This window comes from Bombus pyrosoma, linkage group LG10 (genome assembly GCF_014825855.1).
Source record: "Bombus pyrosoma isolate SC7728 linkage group LG10, ASM1482585v1, whole genome shotgun sequence".
NCBI classification, from domain to species: Eukaryota; Metazoa; Arthropoda; class Insecta; order Hymenoptera; family Apidae; genus Bombus; species Bombus pyrosoma.
This window is the reverse complement of record NC_057779.1, coordinates 7835990-7863005: the sequence shown is the minus strand read 5'-3', so window position 1 is coordinate 7863005 and position 27016 is coordinate 7835990. Positions and strand designations below refer to the sequence as shown.

The 27016-nt window shown below is 40.9% G+C and overlaps 1 protein-coding gene across 3 annotated transcripts in view; it reads left to right on the top strand.

The window, feature by feature from the left end:
• The first annotated feature begins 11079 nt into the window (after positions 1 to 11079).
• Positions 11080 to 27016, top strand: part of LOC122571385 (5-hydroxytryptamine receptor 1A) — a 121212-nt gene continuing 105275 nt past the window's right edge. The window contains exons 1-2 of one of the 3 annotated variants that reach the window (XM_043735058.1): positions 11080 to 11563; positions 18206 to 18739. In XM_043735058.1, coding sequence (XP_043590993.1) covers positions 18337 to 18739 — 403 coding nt within the window. In that variant the 5' untranslated portion in view covers positions 11080 to 11563; positions 18206 to 18336. Of the gene's footprint in view, positions 11564 to 17905; positions 18740 to 27016 lie in introns of those variants that run through there. The other 2 variants (XM_043735059.1, XM_043735060.1) reach the window with 2 other exon arrangements.

Below are 27016 nucleotides of genomic sequence, written 5' to 3'. Positions count from 1 at the left end.
AAGTTGCTATTCGACGAAGAAAAGTCGATGTGCTCGAAGGATTCCATCTTACGGACTACGCGTGTTAGAACAAGCAACGCGGAATGCTGGAAAAGCCTCGTTTCTCGTCCCGACGTCGGCGATGATCGATGAGAAATTCACGACGAGCGTGCGTTCCTGCCGAGTGAAAATGCCCGGTTTAGCTTTCCATGCCGGCTGTGATCGAATTGCTCGCTGTCTTGAAAATTTTTAACGCGCCTTTTAAACATCCTGCACCGTGTAATTCGTTGATCGCGCCAGCTACTTGCAACTTTTCGGATAACTTCAAGTAGCACGAGAGAGCACTCGTGGTGCAGTTGCGTTTACATCGACGGTTTACGACGTGTAAATATTCTACGTCCACTTTTCGCCAAGTTTCACTTCTTCTACGCAACAAATGGCTCTCCACTGTCTTTATGTATGTGTGTTGTGTATAAAAATCACATTTATATGTAGCTGGTGAATTTGTATCCAGCGTACATGGAGATATTTTCGAGAAACGTTCCATATTTTCGAGTGCTCCACCTTTGTCGCTTTATCGTACGGAAAAATGCACCACTCGCAACAAATTTCACGATAGCAGTGGCAAAGACGGAGACAATGGGGAAAGTGTTTGTCGGATTATAAAGTGGCAGTGAATTTTTGAAGCTGTTTGTCTGGAGAAGGCGATATTTGCGCGCTAAGCGATCGACAAGATGCTAGTTGCGACGTGTAAGTTACGAAACTAGCGACGAAATTTCCAGTTTCGAAAGAGCGAAAGGCTCGCAGTCAGTTTCGTTATTCGTGGAAACGAGAGAAAGCGGAGATTCTACGCGGCGGAGAGAAAGGTCTGAAAGCTTTCAAACTGATGGAACCACAAATTGACGAAGAATCATCGGTTTCATCGCGAACTGTCAGCCAGATGGAATATTTCGTGGTGATTCGTCGTTTCCATCCACTCTACGTCATTTTCCAGACAAGAATCGTACGACCAAAGAGTCTTCCGTGCGATCCGATTGCGCCTGAAAACGCGAATTTCAACGACTCTTCGTCTCGTCTCTTTTCCTGTGTAAAGTCTCCTTTCGTGAAACAGAAAAAAAGGAGACAAGAAGAAGGAGAAAGAAGGATCTCGTAAATGCTAAAAGAACGCGAACAGAGCGACGTTTCGCTGAAAAAGAAAAATAACTTTTGTCTTGGCGATGCATTGAAACGCGACGAGTACGAGCGGTGGTAGCGAAAAGCGGTGCAAGTGTATCTGGTACCAAAAACAAGATGAGTATGTGCTGAAAATAACGTACGAGACGCGTCTTTCTTTAAATACAAATTCAAAGACTTCTGTTACCAATTCATTGGAATATTCCGCATAGCCTGTTGCGACGATACATTTCCCAAACGATTGGAAGTAGAGAAAATTTCAAAGGAAATTAAAGTACCGCGTTACACGTATTTCCTAATAAAACGCTGGCTGAACTTGTTGTCGGATAGAACGACGTTCGAACGTGTCGTTTCGGAGCGCAACTATTGGCTTGGCAACTAAGTGATTGCGGATTTTGACAATAGGTGGTATTGACAAAATCCGCAATCACTTAGTTGCCAATCCAATAAGAGGGAAAAGCTGAGAATGAAAGCATTTAGAGCGGTTAGATCGGAAGAGAGGCTGGAGGAACATTGCAATGAAGATACTTTGCGGGAAAGGAGAAGACGAAACTGTGATGCAAGAAACAGCGGAGTGACGACAGGATATTTAAGCAAACACGGATACTAAACTGGCAAAGAATGAAACGGGACGAAAGCGAGTAAAGTAAATAATGGAAGCACAAGGTTTTTTGTTCTATATTATTTTGCCGTTTTGATCCATTTTGTTCTGTTGAGATGAACACCGCGACATTTCGCAGACTTGGTTTCACGTTTGTACGAAGCTGCAATGTCGTAAAAAATCACGTTTTACGAAAGAAAGACACTTTCCGGACGACCTAATACAAGACAGAGAGCTTGTCTAACTAAACGAAGCAGAGAAGCGAAGTGCTTTGTAATGCAGAAGGAAAATAACAAAGCAACAAATATCATCTATCCATAGTATCTTCATGTCGATGTAATTTGCCAAACGTTTTATCCGCGATCAGGCAAAATCTAATTGCTGAGAATTTTGGATCTTAATTAAATAATGGTATAGGAACACTAAATTTATACTTAGAATTTATATTAGGATGGTTATATATTTATTTGATAAACGATTTCAAAGATATTCATCGATACACATTTGCACGCGTCTCACCTTCTTCCATAGCAGATTGTTAACTGAACAGTTTACATTCCTTTGTTTTCGAGGCGCCGCGCGCACACACATACTTCCACACGCTCGTATTCACATACACGTATCGCTACTATCACGTCCAGCGTGAGACATAAAATTATACTTATCTCGATACTAATAAAACACATCGTACGATGAAAAAATCGACCCATAAAACACGAGGAAGAAAGTGGAAAATTTGCGTAAAACAACGGACAGCAGATTCTATTTATATCAAACGACTGCAATTTATTTCATACCGATACGTTAAAAACACAGAGACACAACTGCATAGAGAAAGCACGTTTGAAATGGCACAAGCACGATGGCCCGGGCACGATTTCATCGTCGATTCGGAACAATTTCACGGTCCGTACGTAACGCGCGATTTCATCCCCTGCCGATATTCGATTTCGCCGGATGAACTGCGATTTTTCGACCGACTAAAATCAGGCGTGGACAGGGCATCGATTATCTGTCACAAAAATATCAGTTCGTAAGGTTGTTCGGCCGAGTACCGGATTTCGTTGATCGCCTATAAACATTCCCGTCGGGAAATCTGCAGAAAGAGACGAATCGGATGTCAACCGCGCGTCGTAAAAGCATTCTCTCTGTGTACGTAATCGTGTGCTCCGTACAAATTGCAGTTTTCTTCGGGCGGAGAGGATTTCTTACCAAAGTAAGAGGATCGTGCGGATCTTTCTCGACGAGATTCTTCGTTCAACGACGCGTAACCAAGGTGTTAGGGAAGGTGTAGTTGGATAGTTTCAACGATTACACGCCTATGATGTTCGCCTGTGTCGTGTCGATGTCGATGTTCGTCTTTCGTTTTCTGCTATTTCTTCGTTGTCAGTGCAAAGCTTAACCGAGGTTTGCTTCCATCCTGTCTGTACGTTCCTATTATACATACGTCTCTGTATATGTACTGGCCTATGCTATACACGTTCCATTTTATCTTTTGTCTTTTCTTTTTCTGTGCCGGTGATATATTTAACGTAGAATTAGCTGCCCCGTCGGATGAAATCGAATTTTTACGGAAACGCAAAACTCTGTAACGAGTGGAATTTTGAGAATCGTGAATTTATTTCAGAAGAACATAACGATAGCACGCGTGTATTTTTTTGTGAGAAGGTGTAAAGTCGGGTATTACGAGAGCTCGTAAAATTCAATCCTATTTTTCCATTCCACTTTATCCGCGTTTTATCTTGCCACCTGCGAGTAATTCTTTTTACGCGCGATACGGTCAGATTATTATTATTATTACTATTATTATTATTGTTGTTGTTGTTGTTGTTGTTGTTGTTATAATCACTATGTCACACGTTGCATGTAATTTATACAAGCTGTTACATTTTCTAGACTATCGCGAAAGCACGTAACTAAATTTCGCTTAATTCCACGGAATTTTGAAACTTTATTATTATCCGACGATCGTTATCTCCTACGTTGCATACACAGGATCCCATTATCTTATTATATCCCTTGCATACGTTACGTAGAGTCTCTTTTTCTTCCTTTCCCTGTGTTTCCTGAGCCGCAGTTGCCCAAAGTGCTTTCAAAGTTGCTTCCAATTGTTTTTAGTTATCATTTTTCTCTATTTTACCGATTTACTGTTTAGATGACACGAGTGACACGGAATTATTCGCCTAATGTGTTCGCCTAAAACGTAGATTCGCATAAGAATACCGACGGGCATAGAAAATCGAAGAACTAGGGGAACGAAAAATAGTTGATTTGGAAACGAAATGGTGCGAATTATTCGCCAAGAAATCGACAATCCTTCGCCACTGTCCTCGTTTACGCCAATGATCGAAATTGCCAACTGCGGTGATAACCATAGTAATCCAAGCTATCGTTTCTACTTATAAGTGTAGAATCACGGAAGCAACACGCCATACTCTAACGCCATGCTCTTAAAACTTTTCTCATAAGATTATGCAAGGTTTGCTCTGTTATCGCAAGGACAAACCACCTTATCCAGGACACCATAAAATCTGATCAAACTAAAGGATCGATGAACGTTACCGAACGACGACGAGCCTCGACGCAAAGTCTACGGTAAGCGTAGCGATTGCCACGCACGTTAAGCGTAACTCAATCAGCGTCAAGTGAGTTATAAGCACGTGATCCGCGCGGGACATGCTAAACACGAAGTTCTCCGCATCTCTTGCTCGCGGCACTTATCAAACTCTGTCTCTCTCGACAGAGAGACAGAGAGACAGAGAGACAGAGAGAGAGAAATTGTGCATTTAATCGTTTGACTGTGAACGAATACTGTCTTGGTTATAATGATCGTCATTATACCAACAGATTGCAACGACCTAACTTGCGCGTGGTAGCTTTCGCATTAATTTCAGATTTACGTGCGATTCCTGTTAAATAGCAATTTTATTTTCCTTCGTTAACGAGTTAACGAGATGGTTTCTCGTTGCGTGGTTTAATGAGATTCGCTTTAACCTTTTACCGGCAAATGTAACAATATATAGGGTGTATCGTGATACGTGGAAGCCAGCTGAGGAGCGAGCAACAAACGCGAAAGAAGAGAAAAGTTCGTACGAACGTGTGTCTTATTCGACCCTGTTTCAAAGTTAAAGCCATTTTTGTGTTTCGATAGTCCGCAACTGCGTACCCCCGCGATTTCCTTATAAATAGAAAGATCCATAGCGCCAGGGTTTATTTGCCTGCAACCTACTCCTTCTCCGGACTTCATTTTTACTTATTCAAGTTCTCTTCTATTGCGTTGGCGACTAAGCGATTGCGGATCTTCTCATTAAGTGGTAATGATAAAATCCGCAATCGCTTAGTCGCCAATCCAATAGATCGTTCCACTTTTATTTCTCGGGCTACTTGGAAACAATCGTGCGCTCGATGCACATTGCCAGTGTCGAAGTACTTGGCGTGCGTACACGACGAGGTTGCCAATAGATTCGACGAATATCCAGAGTTCTTTAAACATCGCGGAATTTCTTCGATACGCGCGCTGCGAATTTGCACGCAGACCGAGGGTGACCATTTTGAGCATAAAACGAGATAAAATGGCTACAACTTTGGAAGAAGATCGGATAGGACGTATGCTTATACGCACGAACTTTTCTCATTGCTTTTCTGCCTGCTGTCCGCTCCTGAACCTGGTCTCGCGTATTAGGTTGTCCGAAAAGTTTCTTTCGCTTTATGAGGAAATAATAGACGCACAATGTCTTTTCTTTTATATTATTGTTTCGTTCGGTTGAGATAAACACCGCGACATTTCACAAACTTGGTTTCACGTTTGTACGAAGGCGCACCGTTGTTAAAAAAAAAGACACTTTTCGGACAACCTAATATTATGGTACACCCTGTACACATAATATTATGATATTGTTCATCGTAACAAACATATATAACGTTATGGCATTCGTCGGAATACGCTTGACGTTATCATACGTAATTTGTATCTATAACGAGAAAGCAGATGAGCTACGTGGAAAAATAAATTTTCCAAACGTTGACTCGATTTAACTTAAATTTATCAACGAGCGACGTTCGATTAGAATTCGGCGCGGATACAGGAACAGCAATTACCGAGCTGACGCTACTAGCCGAACTAGTGGTTTTCTTCTCTCTGCCAGTTGACGTTTAATTCCTGCAATTTCACCTTTATCGAGATTCGCAGGATTCGCATTAGCGTGATTATATTCCGGAATACGGTCTGGCCCGCTTTTGCACGGACCTGTTTGTTCTGCAGACCCTGGCCCGAGTGCTTTTATCCTAATTAGATCGATTTAATGAAGAAATAAAGCGATCGACGAGCGCCAGAGGAACTCAAAGGCCTGGCTACAATCGGAAAGTCGACGAGGAACTTGTTGCTCCTCGCTTCTTCCTTTCCGGTTGCAACGTTATAATTCGAAATTGCGACGATAGTTGGCGTAAAGTGGTTCTTTGCTACTAAACGAAGAAAAGAACAAACGTAACACGAGGAATTAGGAGAAATTTTGTATTTTACCTTACGTTTACATTGATCGGTACACGTTTAGGGAATCTCTAGCTTCGCGTAACGCGTAACGCGCTTCCTTTTTCATTTGGTAAACTTTTTACGATCAATTCTCATTGAGAATTATAAGTAAATTATTTTGGCCTGGTACTGCAACTTGGATTTGGTTTGATTCTAGTTGGATCTAATGCTTCAATCCAAAGGGTATTGTCTTTTTAGTCTGCGGATCTGATCCGTCGTGTCAAGTAGTTGGGTAACTAATGGGTTTTGGTGGTTCTTAACTCTTATGTTATATCTGTTACTGAATTTGCATATTTCTTCTTTAACTGTGTAACGCGTTCAACGTCGATTTTCCTTCTACAAAAGGAGGCCGCGATACGAATCACGATGTTTCGTACACGTTATATTTGGTATTCGACGATCAGCTTTTGTACAGATTTTATATTATAACTTTGAATCGTAGCCGTGTTCCTTTTTAGGGAAAATTAGGAGCTGATTGGCGGTTGGTTGGTAACGAAAGACACGTTGAAATACAAAGGACGAGGGAAATTGTAAAGAGGAAAATGTAAGGTATTTGCGGATTCATCGTTGTGTGTGATATCGTGTAAAGGATCGAGCGACACGTACATATAATTATCGTTAGATTTCGTCAAAGGGTAAATTCGCGTACAACTCCTTTGTACTTACCGCATTCGCCGACCACCGACGTGAAATTACATCTTTTGACGACAACTACAGCTGAATACCGCGATTTCAAATTACATCGTTTTATAAAATAGTAAAATGCCACGTTCTTTACGAGTCGATTTTCCAGGTATATAATCTACATACGTACGGAATTCCACCATTTAAAACCATACGACGAAGATAAATTGAAAGAGAAAATAAAATTTCTAGGATCGACCAGATGTATCTTTCGATATGCAACGTGCGAGCATCCGTTTCTCTTTCAGCCGTGTTAATTACTGAAATGAAAATTAAACGCCCGCTTTAAAATGAAACCCGCGCGGGTCCTATAAAATTCTCAGAAATGTAAAAGCTATTCGCACGAAAGCTCCATCGTACGTACACGAATGACGGAATTGCTCGTAAAGAAGGTTCGAGCAGGTTCCAGGCACTTTCCTCCCTGCGTTCGATTCGCGTTCCAACTTTTAAAGGCTGGAAAATCATTGTGGCAGTAGAATAGAACGGATATGAAGAGTTTCGTCGAATATAAAACCTCGCAAAACCGGCTCGTAGCCCAGAGGATGGCCGACCTCTTTCGTCCACCGTCTGCAACTTCCTGCGTCGCACCTTTCGTTTCCTACCTTCTTTTTAACTTGACTGGCGGCGACCTTCTGCATTTAACCGAACGTCTCATCACCGCGTATATCGTGTTTTATCATCGCCAAACAAGCCACCTTTATCACGATTAACGATACTATAGGATATATAAGATACGTAGTGGTAGTAGGTTTGGTAACGGTATGACTTGTGTCAATATCGTTCAGGCCAACACAAAATCAAGTATGATGCTCCGTCGGTCTATATGCACGCAGTCATCATCCGTCACTGACTCGTCTCGTCACAACGGCTCTCTTTCACTTCTTGCCGACTACACTTCTTGACAACGCTGACGACAGTCTTCGACAACAGCTACCTTTTATACCCTGGCTCCGGTATACCTGACCCGCACATGTCCCATGGTCAAATAGGGCTTCTTAACACTATAACATGACCACGTTGGTCATAATGACCGATTACGGTTTCTCTTGTGACGCCACGGTGGTCATCGGTGACCGGAGCGTTTGAAAATCTTACAATTTTAAAAAATGAATAAAAATTGACAATTAGGACATTTTGAATATAATCGATAAATGGAAGATACTTTGAAATGAAAAGTGCACCATTGAACGATTAAACATTTTTATTAGAACATCGATAAAAAAAATGAGAACTGTGTTTGCGTCCATATCTTTGAGGGGTAATCTACGAATATTATTATAAACACAGCTTGGAAAATAATCGTAAATGCTGCTTTATAGTCGTATAATTGAAGTTGCAAGTGTGAACATACCTTAATATTATATATAGAATGAGCAAATACCGTTTACCAATATGTTCTACGCGTTTCAACGATATATTCCGCACGTTTTGCTTTCAAAGAAATAACGAACGCGAATGGTTTGTTGAAGTAAACGAAGCCTCGTTACAATATGTCGTTATCGACTGTTACCAAGGCGTCACCGTGGTCCACCCGTGGCCACCAATAAGATAAACGGTGCATCGGGGAAGAATGTTGTCTCACATCGTCGATTTATCATTGTTTTGCCATTATATGCTTTGAATAATAAAAATACTCCCGTGGCGTCCTCAGCGGAACATGTGATTTCGACGTGGCAGTCAAAGTGTTAATCTCCTTTTCTACCATGTGAATCAACCTTCAGATTTTACGTTCGTCCGTCTGGGTGTACTTTATTCCGCGGTCTGTTAGCCGGGAAATTGGAGATATCACAGCGAGATAGAGGGAATTCCCTTAAGGTTGAATTACGAGCTATCGTTTCCACCATTGTCAAAAGCGAAGAAGGATTTTTCATAGGAAAGTTGTTTGTTCCGACGCGGACTATCGTAGAATCGTGTGTCGAGGTTAACTCTGCATTTCCAACCCCGAAAAGCAATCGTGCGATGGTAGAGTTTCGAAATTTGTGCAAAATGTTTCTAGTCGGTGAATAGTTGGCAACAAAAGTGGTAGTAAAGCGCGGCGGTTGAGTCGGATAATGTCGGTTGCTGGAAAATTTACCTGGCAGAAGAAACTTCTACTTCGCTTTTCTCCACCTATTCGCGCGAAAATTTATCAACCGTGGTCACTCGCCTCCTCGCCGCTCGCACCTTTCTCCAATTTTTAACGCGATTTTTATCGCGTTTCTCTTGTTTACCGAGACAACGTCCAACGGTTCTCGTTAACGAACGCGACTAAACGTCGAATTTATAGAGCGCGAAATTTAGCGCAACAACGTAAAGCGGGAAACTTCCGCTGGAACGAGTGGTTCCCACGCGAGGACGATATTAGCTCGCCGATGGAGTCTCGCGGGACTTTCCTTCGCTCGAGCAACGTCCGAGATCCTCTCGTCCCTTCGCTTATCGTTATCACGTTTCGTTCGACGAGATCGGCCAGTTTGATTATTAAAATGCTCGCTTCAACGCGGTTTCTCCGGAAGCTGGAAATGAATTTCTTCCCCCAGAGGCGGACGGATGTTTGCGCGTTGTAATCAAAGTTTCTAATTGTTTCTGAGAAATTCTTGCGTCATTATCATCGATGAAAATTTATCGTGTAAGAAAGACAGCATGAGAAACGACAGCATGAGAGATCTGCAAAGTATAGCAGCTCATTCTCCCCCAAACCTTCCGCTTTAACAAACATAAAGTTACATGCTCTGTCTATATTCGCCATTTTAACAGCAGCACGATTTAAGAAAAATACACCGCGAATTGTTTCATAAGGATTACAACGTGTCCTTGCTCGACGCACTTCAACGACATCCAAATGATCGAATACTGTTTTTGCATTGATAATATTTTTCACTACATCTTCACAACAGAAATCAATTTCATCATCTATGATCAACTTTTTAGGTCCTTGGTGTAACCAACCAGTGCCGCATTTCTTTTAATGTAGGTATATTAGAATTTGGATTTCTTATCCATCTCTTTAGAATCTCTTTGGAATCTCTTTAGAAATATCGCACCAACTTTCCTTACATCTCGCGTGTACCGAGAGATACATCCGCCTCTAACGATATGACCATTTTGCTCATCGCAATTGACACTATCGTACACAACACTGTACGAGTGTTTCAGCTGTCTAAAAGAAATTCTCTTGCGGAGTTTCCCGGGTATTCGTTTCAGCAGCCAGCTTCTTCTCCGAGATGTAAAAACGCACTGAAACGTTTTGGTGCGGCTCGTGAAAGATCCCAATCGCTTCATTCCTTCGTAGCGTACGTATTGGGTCGCCCGAAAAGTTTCTTTCGTTTTATAAGGAAATAATGGCTGCGCAACATATTCCGTTTTATATTATTTTATCGAATTACGTATGGTCCATTTTGTCTTATCAAGATAAAAATCACAACGTTCGACAGATTAGGTTTCATGTTTGTATAAAGACGCGTTGTTGTAAAAGACGTGTCTGTGGAAGAAAGACACTTTCCGGACAACCTAATACAAACGCCAATACAATTTTAAATACATTGTCGGTGAAAGTATCCGAAAACTCGTACAAACGTTTCATAAATACGTCGACGTGGGTGTGGTGCAACAAATTTTCAAAATGTCATCCGCACCGTAAAAATACTCGATCGTAGCTATTTGAAATCGTATTGTACGTAGCGTTTCTGTCGTTGCTACATTTCGGCGAATATTCCGTCGTCCTAAAGACGACTGTCAGTAAACGAACTGTCCGTCGTTAAGAATTAATCAACGTGTCGTAAAAGTGGCGCCAAAAAGAACGATTCTACAGAAATTCTACAGAAGGGAGAATGTGCAGGATGCGACGATAAAATTCTCAAGATCAGCCCAACATAAACGAAAGTTGTGAAACGCCGGCACGAACAGGTGTCCGCGGTCTGTGTCGTCGCGACGGTGGGCCGTCCGTGGCGATGTGGCGCGTGCGTACAGCTGGAAAAGCGGTTATATCCAGCAAGAGGACCGCGATCAGGGTTGGACGAAGCACGGGGGGTGAAGCACGCCGCCGGAAAGAAGGGGCGCTGCGAGGAATGAGGGCCAGTGGGCTAGTAGTATCCGCGATAACGTCGCCTCAGTAGATCGTCGGCCGTCGCGCGGCTCCTCTCGCCAACCCTCGCGAAATTCCGCGCGAACCAGCCCCGAGCCGCGGCCGCCCTTAAGCTTCGCAGAGAACGCGGAGCACCGTGAACCGGAAGTTCGGGCCGGAGCAGTCGCGAGACACGTGTTTCGCGCGCGGCACGTCGCGAAGCCGAGGATCGTTCGATGGAATTGTGGCGAGTGAGTGGTCGTTCGAAGTTTCTTCTGTGATTCGTTCAGATTCGTGTTGAAATTCGCGTGTTGTGTGCACGTGTGTCTGTCTATCTGTCTGTCTGTTTGTCTGTCTGTGCGTTACGTTCTCGATTCCGTCGTGAAAGTGTTTAACTGAAATTCGAAAACACTTGTCAAGTTACGAAGTTGCGAAGAAATAGTCGCGCGCGCGCGTGTGTGCGTTTGTGTGTTTGTGCGCGGTGCTGTGAAATCGAAGAAAAATTGCTTCGGTGGCTGTCGTTAATGGCTGCCTGTTGATCGATCGCAGATCGAAGAAGGTGAATCGAAATCGTTGATCGTAAATTAAACGTAAGATGATTGTCAGAGGAAGGAGAGAGAGTTTGCAGATTTTTCTACGTCGATGTCGACGCGGTATTACGAACGTGTTTGTTATACTACGTTAGGGGTTGCCTGGAAATTGGTAGGAGATAGAAGAAGTTGAGTCGAAATTGTCGATTAATCGTAAATTAAATTTAGGGCGGTTTTTGCACGGGGTAAGAAAATGTCCACGTTTTTGTGCGTTGAAGGATCCTGTTAATTGGTTGCAGATCGAACAAGGCGAATCGAAATTGATCGTAAATTAAATTTAGGCTGGTTTTTAGAGCAACGAGAGGGAGAGAGAGAGACAGAGTGTGTGCAAGTTTCTACGGAGGTAGAAGTTCGTAATGAAAATTTAGTTCTTTTGGGGAATTTAAGGTTGGAACGTTACAGAATTGCAGGCTCCATTGGGGGTTTTATTTGGAGAATAATTACATAATTGATTTAGGAAAGGAACGAAGAAGAGCGGAGGAAAGGGTTGGCAGCATCCCCTAGCGGGAGAGGCCAAGGTTCCACCCTTCTTGATAAGAAAGATCTACTCTTTCGCGCGTTACTCCAGATAAGATTCGATTATTAATCGCTTGATTGGTAACGCGAGAACTTTTCTTTGAAAAAAGTTTCATTGTTCCATGAGATATAACGTTTCGAAATATAATTATACAGTTTTTTCTTTCTCGCTGAAAAAAATTCTATTTGAGAAATTTATGTTCTTCCATAGAATATCGAATATCTTTGCGTTCTATATCTCTGCAAGTGATTTTTTAAAGTACGCGTTGAAATATCCAAATGGTGAAATACGTTCGTTTTAATTTACGTGTATTAAGCGTAATTTTTAATTTCGTGTATTAAGTGTCCTGGGAAATATTATACAAATACAACTTGGACGAATCTCCTGAAAATGAAAGAATCGTTCTATCAAAGTAAAATTTAGTTTGCTATTATAAGAGATCATCTTTCGCTCCTTAAACTACAGCTATACCACGAACATGTATTCAATTTTACTATCAATAAAATATTGATTTTGTCGTTAATGTTCGATCCAACCATAAGAAATCTCTCGTTATCTCACGTACGTTCCCTTCAGAAATTTTTCTACGCCTTTCTTTCTCTTCTGCTTCTTTGCGTTATAGCAGCGTATTACACAAAATGCCACTTTCGTCACAAAGCTCTAGCTATCCAGCTGCCACTCGTCTATTAATAAATCGTCAAACACTTGTAATCGTCGTTTGCTCGCGTTAACGAAGGTTTCCTTGTCGGCTTTCCAGCAGCACAACTGTTACGATTTAATTTGAATTGCCCTGCGGGCGACCGATTGCACCGGGTCGAGATATCGGGTTATCTCGAGCCACAAGGCTCGAGAGTTTTTCGTCCTGCTACTCGTGAATATTCAAACTCCACATTGCCCGCTAATAAATTAATCCCACCGAGCTGTGCCTCGTTTCTCTGCCGAGATGATAATAAATTGAACTCGTTTATTCTCATCCGTAACACAAAACCGCCCAGAGAAAATTGCACCGATGCACGTCATTCCGGGAGAGAATGAGCATTGTTACAACGTTGGGTTTCGTGTTTTTCGTACGCTAGGAAACGAACTGCGCTGCTTTCCGATCAATCGTTCGATCGTGAGAGTCGAACGTTCGAGTTATTATATTTTTACGAGTCATCGTGGCCGTTTAAATTACCTTTACGATAGATGGATCTCGATGATGTTCGCCTGTCGTTTTCTTTCCTTCGATTAGAATTAAAAAAAAAAAAAAAAAAAAAAATAAAAGAACACCGATATATTCGATAAATTTAGGAAAAAAGTCAAAGATCTGTCGGAGAAGGTGTTTTACGTATTTCATTTTAGATTTTCGACGTCTTTTCAAACGCAAGCGGATCAGACATCACGTTAATTCCGAGACAAATGTCCGTGCATTTGATAGATGAAGCAGAAGAGTGGAAACTGCGTGGAAAAAGAATTTTGTTTTAGATTCTCCACCAATTTCGTTTTTCTTTTTCTCAAAGAATCATGTTCTTCGGCCTGGTACAATCAATAACGGGCCGCCCTGTATAACCACGTAGGTCGGTTGATGCAGCCGAGAGTCTGCTCGTGGCAATGAAGGATAACCCTTTCTGCGGATGGATCTACGGCTTTTCCGGCCGGCAATCGGAAAACGTTGGGTTGATAGCACGCTGCCAACGGACGTTCTCACCGCGTGCATCGATAGATGCCGAAAATTTTCCCGTCCAGGCAACGTTTTGCTCTCTTAACGGGTCGATATCGATTTCGTTCCTCCGCAAGTATTGACGTCAATTTGCTTCCACGTAAGCCGATTACACGGAAATCGATGGAGGTGCACTGCTTTAATAACTCGTACAGATCTTTATAACAGCCATAATTATGAGAGATGTATCGTGATCGCCAAGATCGATTCGATAAAACAGTAAAATTGTTTAGAGGAATATGGCGATTAGGTGTAAACAATTAATTGAGAGGAACTAGCAATATAACCGAAATTGGAAGTAGCGAGGAATCTTTGATCGCACGAATCAGGATGTATAGAAACCTGGAGAGAGAGAGAGAGAGGGAAAATAAACTGGCCAGTTTCGAAATTTATTTCTGATAAAAATCGACATATATATGATATCGAAGTAAATTTCGATATTTTATAGTGATAAACGCAAAACGTTACTTCGCGAAGACCAACAGCGGACTGGCTTACGCTACTATCATCTCGAATTTTAACTTTCTTTCGATCTCTGATCGATGAATCTCGTAGATTTTTACGCGCTCGAAACGAATCTATAAATTACTATGCTTCCAGCACAGTATCGTACATCATCGCTGCATACATACGTCATACTGTCGCCGTCGCGTGTTTTACCAAACCGTTTCGCTTTCGTACGAGAAACAGAACGTGACTTTTCAGTTCTTTCTACGCTCTCCTCAGAAATGTACGTTCCATCGCGTCCTACGGTCAACTTTCCTGCTGGTTGCTTAGTTTTCGAAATAAATTGAGAGCGAAGAATGGTGCGTTTTGGGTGTCGTTTTTGCGCTGAAATCTTCCTGATAGGGGACAGGTGCTACGAAAGGAACGATGTTTCTTAGCGTCGATTTCTCGCACATACGAAAATGTAAGTTCATTGAGAAGCGAAAGAAGAAAGTGTGTTCATTGACCTGCGATAAGAATGTACTACAAGCTCATCGATAGTAACAGAAGATAACAGAATTTTAGATTTTTAAACAAGTCGGAAATGTCTCTTTCGCGACTGGGTGATTTTGAATGGGTCGTCAGGTTTGCGTCAAGAAAGGCACACGTTGACGGAAATAAACTTATCGCCAACTACAATTCTACAGTCTAACGCTACGAAGCGGTAGAACCTGTGACAAAAATGAACTCCTTGCGCTAGAAATCATCAGCTACAGAGTGTAGTTTATCTTGAACGCTTTGGCAGATTCTTCGATTACAAAGTAAACGTTTCTACGAAATCCTAGAAGCCAAGTTCGACGTGGGAATATCCACGAGTGGTACATTGAAGTAATAAAATAGTTTGCCAGTAGCCTCGTTCAAGACTATAGGTGAGCTGTATCGTGAAACAAGCTGAGGACAAGGAAAATGATCGATCAAGTTTGGTGAGACCTAGGCAAGTTGATACAGGGCCACGTTGATCCAGAGAACAATTATTTCGACACTGCGTATACAACTGGATGAAAATGAAATGTACACACTGTGTGGTACTAAGTATTCGATAAGCGCAATTCGACATAATCGAGCACATGGTACACGCAGTGTATCGAGATAATTTCTATCCGCATCAACCTGGCCCTGTATCAATTTGCCCCGGTAACCTACTCGTTGAATATTCTCGTTCCGTTCGAATACGAGCTACTTGTAGCGATATGGCGCTTCGTACGTAACTTTGTTTCGTAAAACGCCACAGCGAAGCCAAAGGAAATTTTCCGGAAACACCGGAAACACGTCAAGTCCGTTGTTGCTATTGTGCCGCGAGTGAGACCTCGGCGAAGTTCACGCGAAACGACTGGACAGTGGCGTTGTCGGAAACGACGGAATAATTCTCGCTCGTAGTACATTTCGAATCTCGGCAAAATGACTTGTCCCGTTGAGACTTGTGCCTTTCGTTAGCACCGCACCGCCGCGTATCGGCGAATTTCGTTTGAACGTCGTGCATTTCAATTACGAAGGACAATTCGTTGGCTACAATTTTACGAAGATCGTATGAGAAATAGAGCGATCTCGACGAAATGACTGGACGTAAATATTTCAACGAGTTGGAAAGTGAGTTCTCTGGCAAACGGTTGGATGTGTTTGACGGATCGATAGACAAGCAAAAGGAGGACTCGACGATGAAAGTTTGGTCGGTCAGAGCGACATTGTCACACCGGCGACGATCGGAGCCGCGCGATCGGAAAATGGAAACGGGAATCAATCGCGTTTTCGCGAGTAGTTCCACTACGGGCAAGCTTGTTGTCTCTGATGACTTGCTGCTATCCTATTTGAATTTATATTGGTGGCTCGGTATTCGATCCACGCGAAGTTTGTGCAAAAGCAAACGATACGATGTCGTATCGTGACAACACGTTTCTGCGCCAATTTATCCGACTGTACGCTCGATTACGCGTATTCGGAAACGTTGCTGCAACTAGATGCCCGTCAAATTAACTCGTCGAGGACTAGCGTTAACGCGACATTTAACCCGCAATTAACGATGGAAGCTGCTTCAGTTTAGCTGCCAGCGATATCTATACGAGCAATGTTTACCTTGTTGAAAAGAGTTCCACCGTTTCGTTGCATCAGGCATGTTTTAAATCGAATCGAAATACTATTTAGCTAAGTATGTTTGATACTTATGAGATATACGTATCCCATAAATAGGTGACAAAATTTTGATGGATGGTGGAAGACGGTTTTGCATAGCTCAGGTAGCATAAATATTTGTAGGACGTTGTTCTGTAGGTTCCAAGAAATTATGAAAATACAATCCTTTTTTTATCGGCAACATGATCGGAAAATTGTAAAAATGCAGTCGACGTATGAAGAGAGCAGATTTTTGGAACAAAATTGGAACTTCACATAATCGTAACTTGGTAACAAATGGATGAAATTAAAAGATTCAAACGCTATTTTGTAGCTAGAGGTGGATATTTGTATCGTATGTTAGAAATAATTGGCGAAAATATTTTTTAACGTTCCTAGAAAGTGATCAATTTCGATAACAAGTATCCTTTTGTTCATTCGATCGTGTGATAGCGAGTCAACGCTTGAGAGTAAAATAATACGAGATGCAGATGTGAGATAATAGGGGATTTTGTTTTGTTTGATAATATTAATTGTTTAATATCATTACAGTAGCAGATAATAAAGCGATAGAACAAAATATGTCAGTTTACCTTAGCGATATTATGCAGTATAACGATGATATCGTAGTATTAATTGGATCGAATTCACGCGACATATTAATCAACTATTTATAATTTAAAAGTAAAATACGTATCAATGATAATTGTGTATCGACAATGAAATAAATAGATGACACATTTCACGTGAAAATGTAAACTGTCAATTATAAAGAAAATGATATTTCAAAGAAGGAAACGTTACCAGCAGAAAGAAGCACCAGCTACATGGAACTCGTTGTAGGAGAATCTTAATTTTATTGCAATTTCTGATACTCTTAGCATCTTTTGCCATGATATGTCGCCCCTGTTCTCTCTTCGAAGACAATGAACCTTCTCTTCTGATTACAATCCACTTCGATTCGCAACTACGCTCTGCAGACGAAAAATATATCAAAGTTGAAGACGACGTAATCTCAACGAAAACAAAAACGACGAGTTTATATGGAAAAAGATTGATAAATTACAGGGAAGATGATTTATTTAAATTCGTATAAATTCATATTCGTATTTACGTTATTATACATAGAGAGGGTAGACATAGGAGCACAATAATGCTCACTGTATTACGAATTAGCATAGAAAACGAATATATAGAAACATAAGTACAACAGCGTGAAAAGCCAATGAAATTTCCTTAATACCTAACACAATTATCAAAAGAACGGTCGACTGTTAACGTTAAGTTAAACAGTCCGAGTAATTTAAATGTTGCACTTTGCTTGAAATCTCTCCTTCCTCTCCATTTACGATAGAACCTCGATAATTCTACGAAAAGCAGGTCGAAGACGCACGCAATTAACGAAATCATCGATCAAACCTTTCGCTTGTTGTTAGAAAATCTAACTAAAATCCTTGCTTCGCGTTCCGCAATGGTAAGAACTCTTCGTTCGTTTTGAAAATAAAATGACGAAATGGCGTCTATCTCTTCATGCTACTCGCGTACATTTCTGCACCGTCAAATCTCCCATAAAACGCGCGACGATCGGCTAATAGTAATTCATAAATAAATGTGCATCGAGGTTCTAGCTGTTACGACCGAACCGATATCACGATCAACTTGAGAACCAAAGCAGTCACCATCGGCAGAAGATGGTGATCCAAGAGGAATCCATCGATTTTCATAAATTTATTCAAAAACTAAAGATAGAGATGACGTTCGAAATTCACGAAGACTAACGAAAGAAAACAAACATCCCTCTAGAGAAATCAGCACGTGCACGATCCGATGGATTAGCCAAAGAAGACGGAGAAGCAAGAAGACGCGGTCGCAGATGCCAGCGGTGTCGTGCAGCGAGTAGAGGCAAGAAATTCCTAGATCAGCCGTTTTCAGCGATGATCGGCTCGTCGACGCCAACGATCGGTCGCGCGGATCCTTACGAGGCCGTGGTCGATACCTGCTACGAGGACCTTTTGCTGTTCGCCAACGACAGCGGCGTGCTCTGCGAAGGTTCCCGATTCGCCGTGTCTGCGGTACTCAACGACACCGATTTGGATGGCGAATCGGTGAACGGAACAGGTCTGGATGTCGACGTCGACGGTTTGAATAATTGGTGGGCTATGTTAGCTCTGGTGTTGGTCCTGGGCACCGCTGCTGGCAATATTTTGGTCTGCCTGGCTATCGCCAGGGAAAGGCGACTTCAAAACGTCACCAATTACTTCCTGATGAGCCTGGCGATCACGGATCTGTTGGTCGCTGTGCTCGTGATGCCTCTTGGGATTCTTACGTTGGTCAGAGGTAAGCGTTCGGTTGCATGAGAAACTAGCGTGTGGCTGCGAGAAGTAGCCGGCACACTATTGTCTTATCTATCGGTGTAGTTAGTTCGCGTACTAATTAATTAGGTTCGGGTATATCGTTTAATCTTCGCGTGATTCTCGAAAATTTCAGCAAACTTTCAAAGTGAAACGTACAGTTTGGTAGAAAAAGAAAAAAAAAGAAAAGAACTGGCTTCATTGGAACAGAAGAGCGTGCATTAGTACGTTTTATAGCCACTGTGTATACGTTGTTGAACGAGTTCTACTCGATAATATGGTAGTTAAAGCGCGTGTAAACTATTGTCTCTTTGTTAAAAAGATAGTTTAATAATTTTGTATAGCGAATGACGAAAATCGTGTACCTCGAAAATATCGAACTCTGTTCGTTCGAGTCTCAATGGTGCGGTCTTATCAACGATCTAAAAGTAGATTTAGATGAATATATTTTCTGGATTACTCGAAAGCTTCCTAAAAGCTTGAAACTTTTCGTGCACCGTTCTAAATTGAAACCTCTTCTAATTGAAAAAATAATTATGATTTCTTGCCAGCCTGTTCCCATTTGGGTCATCCGAATAACTTAGAATTAGAATATCAAATGTACGAACACTTTGTTTGGATTAGCTGCTGGAAATGTTCGATTCCTGGAACTTTCACGATCTGCATAATATCGTAATTAAGTGAAATTTAATCCAACGCCGGGTGTAACTCGCAAATTCCTGAAATATTCCACTCACGTTTCTACTGCATTGCAGCCATTTTTCTTGCGTTCTGAGAACATTCGACGAGATATCGAAATCTTAAAAATATCACACTACGGAGATGGCCCGGTGTCCGAATATTAATGCGAGTATCTGTGTACGTGCATAGCGCCTCTGTCGCGATCCAATCGTTTCGTCCCTCATCTTTACACTTGGCGAATCTGGGTAAATTGAAACAGAGAGAAAGACACCGACGAGTAACGATTTAAAGTTCATTTTTATAGACAGCTCGGCTGGAAGCTTGTTCTTTTGTTTCTTTCCCTTTGTTCTTTTCTTCCTTCCCTTTTCGTTCTATATATCTTTTTTTCCAGATAAATTGAAAGTGGAGGTGTAGGATAATTGAAAAATGTCAGGCTGTCGAAAATAATTTTAATTAACGGAAGAATGCGCAGGAGGATGCAGAGACGTGGTTAACGATGTTGAACGAGTTTTATGCGGAATAATTGGATCCCTCTGATTTATAGCGTCGAATAGAAGTAACGTTCTACGTAAAATTGTTTGTAGAGCATTTCTCCTCTGATTTTCTTGCTTCCCCTTTATTTTCCGCTTTCGTTTCATCCTGTTATCGTTACATTCGGGAGCTATAATTACATAAATCAACTTTTAACTCTCCTACATACAGTACGTACTTGCACGTCTTACTATTCCTTCGTCCTCGATAGATATCGACGTATAAACTCACAGTATGCTACACGTAATCAATGGCTTTGACAGCCAGGCAACTGTTAGGTCCAGATCTTTGACAAAGTTTTACACAGCAAATCTGTTGTTAGGCAGGACAATGTGGGCGGAACTTGGAATCCGGAAATGCCGACCAATTTTCACTTGTCACTGATTTCTTGGCTATTTGCTAGCTTCGCTGCTATCCCTTGCTCTGTTACGTCACGTTTCAGGACGACGCGTACATAAATATTGAAATTAAATGATACACATTGACGTCAATGAACGTTGATTTTCATTAATGAGATTTAAACATTAAAGATAGCGTCGATTATGCTTAAATAATGATCTCAAATACGACGAACGAGTCTAATTTTCGCAGAATACAACAGACTGTTAATTAGTTTTAGAACTCTAAAAAGTAGTATTATTTTAGACGAGGTAACGATTTCTACGTATTTCGGACTAGGGTTGTTATTAAATTTGCAATAATAGCGATAATGTTAAATCCGATTAAATAACCAAGGTCGATGATATTTGCTAAGTTTAAAATTAATTCCAACATAAAACTATGGTTTAAAATGTCTGCATTTCACTGTAAAATATTGCTGTCGATTTATATAGATTGGTGAATGCACATTTAACAAGAAATTCATAAATTTTTAATAATATATTGGTGAATATGTAAATATGAATTTGTTTGCATTTTGTACGCGATATATTTTGCATAATGCGATGAAGAATTACAATAGCATCCGTACTATCTTTTGCAATAAATAACATGTTTTCATATTATCTATGAATCATAAATTTTGTACGATACGGAATTCCTATAGCGTAGAATTTATGCTTTGCGTCATGCATTATAATAAAAATATAATATATATATATATACGAGGATAAAAAAATATTTGACAGAGAACATTGCATGAATGTTCAACAATTTACAAAGTAATTAGTATACTGTAATAACGTAATGAAAATATAAATTTTACACAAGCAAATTTTGTCCCAATCCTATCATCCAAGAAATGTTCTTATTATCAATAGCGAAATTATGCCTAAAATGTATACATACTTAAGCATATACATAAATGTTGTATACGTAAAATAGGTTCTTTTGGTTATTCCTTAGCAAAATCTCGTGCATATCTTTTATAAATATAATGTGATAATAACAAAGAATAATAACACTCGAATATAGGGCACGTGTTCAAGACACGCGTTAAAGTCGAGCAAAACTTGCAATTAATATCAAATACTAAATTAAATTAAATAATATTAAATTCGTTTTTCAGATAATTCTTGCAATTTTTCTAACCTTCTAACGCGACGTACACGTATGCGATTGTACGACGAAAGCTTCTACAGGCAGAGAAAGTGGAAAAATTACTCGCACGTTTCACCAATTATCTGCCAATGCACAGTTCGCAGGTGGCGATGAATCTGCTGGTTTTTACTTTCGAGAATAGATAATTCCACGCTTTTAAACGGAATTAGACCTCATTTTCCTCGCGAGCAATCGCGCCGACAATTATACTTTTCCCGTGATCCTTTCTGGGAGCTGATCCATTATGCATAAGAAAGCCCGCTGAATAGAAAACGGCCTTCGGTTTTTCCACCTATCACGCGAGAAAAGCGATCACCTGTGAGCTAACTATCCGCGAATTGCTTGAAAACCGATGTCTAGAGTTTGCATCTGGGGACCAAGCAAGCTGGAATTTATTCTTCCGATCTTCCTCGAGGAGAAAAGTTGGTTCTAAACGGGGTGTATCACGCGACTGGGACAAACTTATAGCTCTAACTCTCCGCAGGTAAACGTACCATTTTGCACTCTATGAACCGAGTCATTTTCGTCTAATTTTTGTACCATGCTGGGTCATTAAAAAAATCTGAAAAATTTCTCCAATACTCGTCGACGTTCCTAACATTCGCGTTGTACAGGGTGCAGCTCGATAACACGTATTAGGTTGTCCGGAAAGTGTATTTCCTTCGCAAACGTGTCTTTTACAACAATGCACCTTCGCACGAACGTGAAACCAAGTCTGTGAAATGTCGCGGTGTTTATCTCAACAGAACAAAACGGATCGTACGAAAATAATATAAAAGAAAAAACGTTGTGCGTTTATTATTTCCTCATAAAACGAAAGAAACAGTAAGCATTCTTTGTGAAAAAATAAGAAAATACAAATTAATAAAATTTTGTTCGCGCGATGCTTCCTTTTCGAGGCAATCGAGTTTGAAAATTCATCGAGTATACTTGAACGTGGCTAGTTCTGGACACAGCTGGAGTATGTATATAATCGACAGGACGTTATTCCACGAGCGAGAACAAATCGAAAATCGTAGAATGAAATTTGTTTGCGTTTGCGCTTCGTTTCCGGGACGAATAGATTTGAAAATTCATCTTCGAGTGGAAAAATTTTATTCCCACTTTCTACTTATTTTTGCATGTAGAGCAGCCTCCTATCGATTGCTCGCTCGTATCCAGTTGCCAAGTTCGAGCATACTTGACGAATTTTTAAACTTGATTTTCTTGAAAACGAGCCATAGTATGCTATTCGGCAAACATGGTCACGCAACTTTCACAAAATTTCAAATTTGCTTTTATCGCATACAAGGTCTACGCTATGTTTTATCACGTGAAACGACATATTTATAATTCCATCGGTTTGTCCACAGAAGGTACGTTAAGATGGTCTGTATCTAGCATTGTCAAAAATGTACACGTTAAAAAGCCTTTGAAGCTTACACGCTTTTAGTTGTGCCACTATCAATACCGAGCAGCGATAGAACAAAATTTTACATTTTCTTATCCTTCCACGAAAGGTTTTTCGCTTCTATTCTTCTCCTATTCTTTTGTTCCATTGCTACAAAATTGAGCCCAGGTAATTCGATAAAATAATATAAAACAAAAACAATCGTGCGTCTATTATTTCCTTCTAAAACGAAGGAAACTCTTAAAGAACAAAGAAACAACCTACTGCATACGATTTTTCACCAAGTTCACGTACTGTCAGCCATGATCGTGCGACTTGGAGACTCGGCGAAGATAAACTGTTGAGAATTTTGTGTCTTTGAAGCCGAAATAATGTTATAGGAACACAAAATTTACACTTTTAATTAATATTGAAATAGTTATACGTTTATTTAATCGACGATCTCTATTATATTTATCGATACATATTTGCACGCGTCTCAGCACTTTCTTCCATACCCGACTGTTGACCGACGACTCTTCCAGATGCTTCTAACGACTCAACAGTTTACATCCATCTGTTTTCGAGACGCCGTATACTTCCACACACTGGTACTCAAATACAAGTATCCTTACTGCGCGTTCAACCTAGTCCAGCAGAGAAAATTATACATATCTCAACATAAACATCGCAACTGTTCCAGCAAACGCGAAATAATCAAAGCGGCTTGCGTTCGAATAGACCAAGCTGTAGCTACAATCGTTGCAAGCTGTTACGATCAATTTCTAAATGCACGGTTTCGATTTCGTCGTTCTCCCTCGCAAGTTGCAACCACAAACGACTCGACTGGGAGCCATTAATTGTCCAACGATTGGAGAAGCTCGGATCGCGGGGCAGGTCGATTAAAGTCGGATAAGAAAACGGTGGTTGCGATGGGGATCGCGTTTTCGGTGTGGAAAACAGCAAGGAACGTGAGACGAACGGGCACATCCGTCCAGCTTGGCCGAAATTGCCGTACACGTTCGGGCAGAGTAATGCCAGCGGAATTGTCGGAAACGTAAGTGGCCAATTTGTAGCACCCTCGATCCCCCGAGTCGCCATTTTTCACTCACTTGCCAGCTTGTTTCGACTGAATGTTTTAACAATGCCCCGCATACGTATCTCGTTCTTAGTTTCTGCACGGTTTCGGATACAAACGTCGGACGATCGATCGTCGTTACGACGGATCGTTGTTACAAGAAATGGTAGTTTAAATCGGAGCAATTAACGGTTGGGTGATACGCGTTATTCGTTTAAATCGCGATAACAATTATTAGCTCGTTCTCAATATTTCCATCGTTTTATGATTTCAACGAAGAAAGAGTTTCTCTTTTTTTTTCTCTTTCCTATAGAGTCACAGTCAGATTCGGAAATATGGTTCGAGTAATATTCTCTTATCTATGTCTTTAGTATTAATTTGCGCTTGATATCCTTTCGATCGATTTTTAATTTATTCAACATACGCGTAACGGCTATTCCGTAGATTTTCTTTCTCAGCGTTTATTCAGTTTTCACTCTCACTGTGTTCGGAATTTTGGCCGTCCGTTTATGGCACATTCCCTTTTTTAGGAAATTCCGAATTACATGTCGTCCCCGAGCTGTGACCCTAATAACCCTAATGAGGTCAGGTAAAAAAACTCCGGGGAAAAACCAGCCGGAAGGGCACGATGGATAGACGGAACCTAACGGCTGATAAGGAGAATCAGCAACGTAGGAGGACAGTTCATCATCGGACATCGTATCGTGCGGGTGAAATTCTCCTCACTCTCAACAAGATCTTACCACCGCCGTGTTCGTAACATCACACGGTACTTTTATACAACAAGTGCAAATACAGTGCACTCTAACACTCTATCTATTAAATTTCCTCCACCTTGGGCGTCAATTCATTCGAGGTACGCCATATCGACCGATCGGTTTGACCTGACCGGTTGCTCTCTAGTCGAGAATTCGCGACACACCGTGTATGTAGTACATAGATCATTTTGAAACACTGACAATGGCATTGTGGAATCTTGGCGAAATTGACGCTTGAAAATGATTAGGAAAAGAGCAAAGATTCTGCCAGTTTCATCGATCAGAGTTCGGGCTGATGCTACTTGCTACCGCTAGTGAAATAAGAAAACGTCTGTAGGTGGAACGACTGGAAGTGGAAGTGGCGCGTACGTAGTCAGACACGCCATTCTGCCTTCTCGTTTCTTCTTCTCTTCGAACATTACTGTACTATCGAGAATATATTATTATTATATTTATGACGAATTTATTTACAATGATCTACAATGAATGAATTGTATAGATGTTGATTAAACAGAAGAACGATGGTTGTTTAACGTGAACTAATCGCGATAACGTACTATAATCTGGACAACTCAATAATTAATTTGCAACTCTCGACGACGCTAGCAACACTATCTCGACAACGCAACTCGCACTCTCTGACTTGTCGATTCACACCCTCTGGCTTCTCCACTGACACCGACCGTTCTAGCATCCCTTTGTCTTTTCTTAGGCTCACCACGCACGTGTTCCGCAACCGCTCGTGGCCAGGATCACGTAGATCCTTTCTACGAAACTATTCGATCGAAGGACCGACGACACATTGATTTGGCCCGACGGCGTCTCGGCTCTCGCGACATTGTTCATGATTTACCCGATATCTCTTAGGCCTTTTTGTCCACGATACTACATTACCAACCCTCTTGCAGTCGCATAATAGCCCTTACACATTGGTACTGCTCGTATTACGTAATTATGTAAGCTGGTTGTTCAATCTATTAATTACACGAGAATTCGGAGCAATCTCGAATTAATCTGTGACTATTGGCAACTAAGTGATTGCGGGTTTTGTCATTAAGTGGTATTGATAAAATCCGCAATCACTTGGTTGCCACTCCAATAATTGAAAAGCAGAAAATTTAATTCTTCGTAAATTTGTATGAAATTCGCCCACGATGAACTTTAGAATCGAGTAATAGAAACGATGAAAAATTGCAAATTTTTGTTTAAAAAAAATGAGTCTGTACTTCCAAATTCCTATAATAATCGCGATTTTCATCTTCCCGTATAATTTCCATCGTAACTTTCTCGTTAACCGTATGAATGTTGGAAATATTTCATCAGAAGAATTTCTTTCTTTCTCGTCTGTTTCGCCAGAAAATCAGTCGTGCCACGGAATACGTGGCAGACTGTCCGATTCCATTAATTTCTAACATGGCGTTTGTTTCGACGCTGTCGCATTTTATACCTCGACTAACGGTCCAATAGATTTAGCAGCGCGACACGCCGTGTTACAGCGTTTTAAAATATTTCCAAGGAATAATGTCTTGGAGCATCGTTGCGCGTTCTGAACGATTTTCGCCCTTCTATATTTCGACAACGATTCTCATATCGTCGCCGGCAGAAAACTATAGATAGAGACGAAGCTCGTAAAATTGTGGCGAAGGCAGAGAGAAGAAGAAAACGGACGTTCTTTTGCGTTTTCCGCCTTGAGAATTAAAGTTTAAGTTAATTCGTCATTCTATACTTCGTATACTGCGAATTTTTATACAAATCCATATTTTTATGGATATTATTGAGATATTTATCATTTTGTGTGTTAGACTAGATTGGCCGCGTAGTAGTGACACACGTATGTGAATATGAGTGTGTGGAAGTATGTGCGTGCACGGCGTCTCGAAAAACAGACGAATGTAACAGTTGCATTGGCAGTGTGGTATGGAAGATGGTGAGACAAAGAGAGCGCCGAGACGCGTGCAAATGTATATCGACGAAGATCCTGGGAATCGTTTATTAAATAAATCTAAAACTATTTTAATATGAATTCTAAGCGTAACCTTAGCGTTCCTTTACTTTTATTTCGGCGATTAAGATCCACAATTCTTAACAATAATCTCTCGAGTACCGTGGTGTTCGAATATCGATAAGACTGGCTCTGTACGTTATTATCAAAGATCGATGAATAATTCTAAGGTTAAGCAAAACTTTCTTCCACAATACACGAATAGTCCTTTAAACCCACGCTGAAGAATCTCACGATAAAAATGGGGAGTGTATGATAGAATTTAATTTCAAATATTTACCGGAGTTTACGTCCTATTTCTCAAC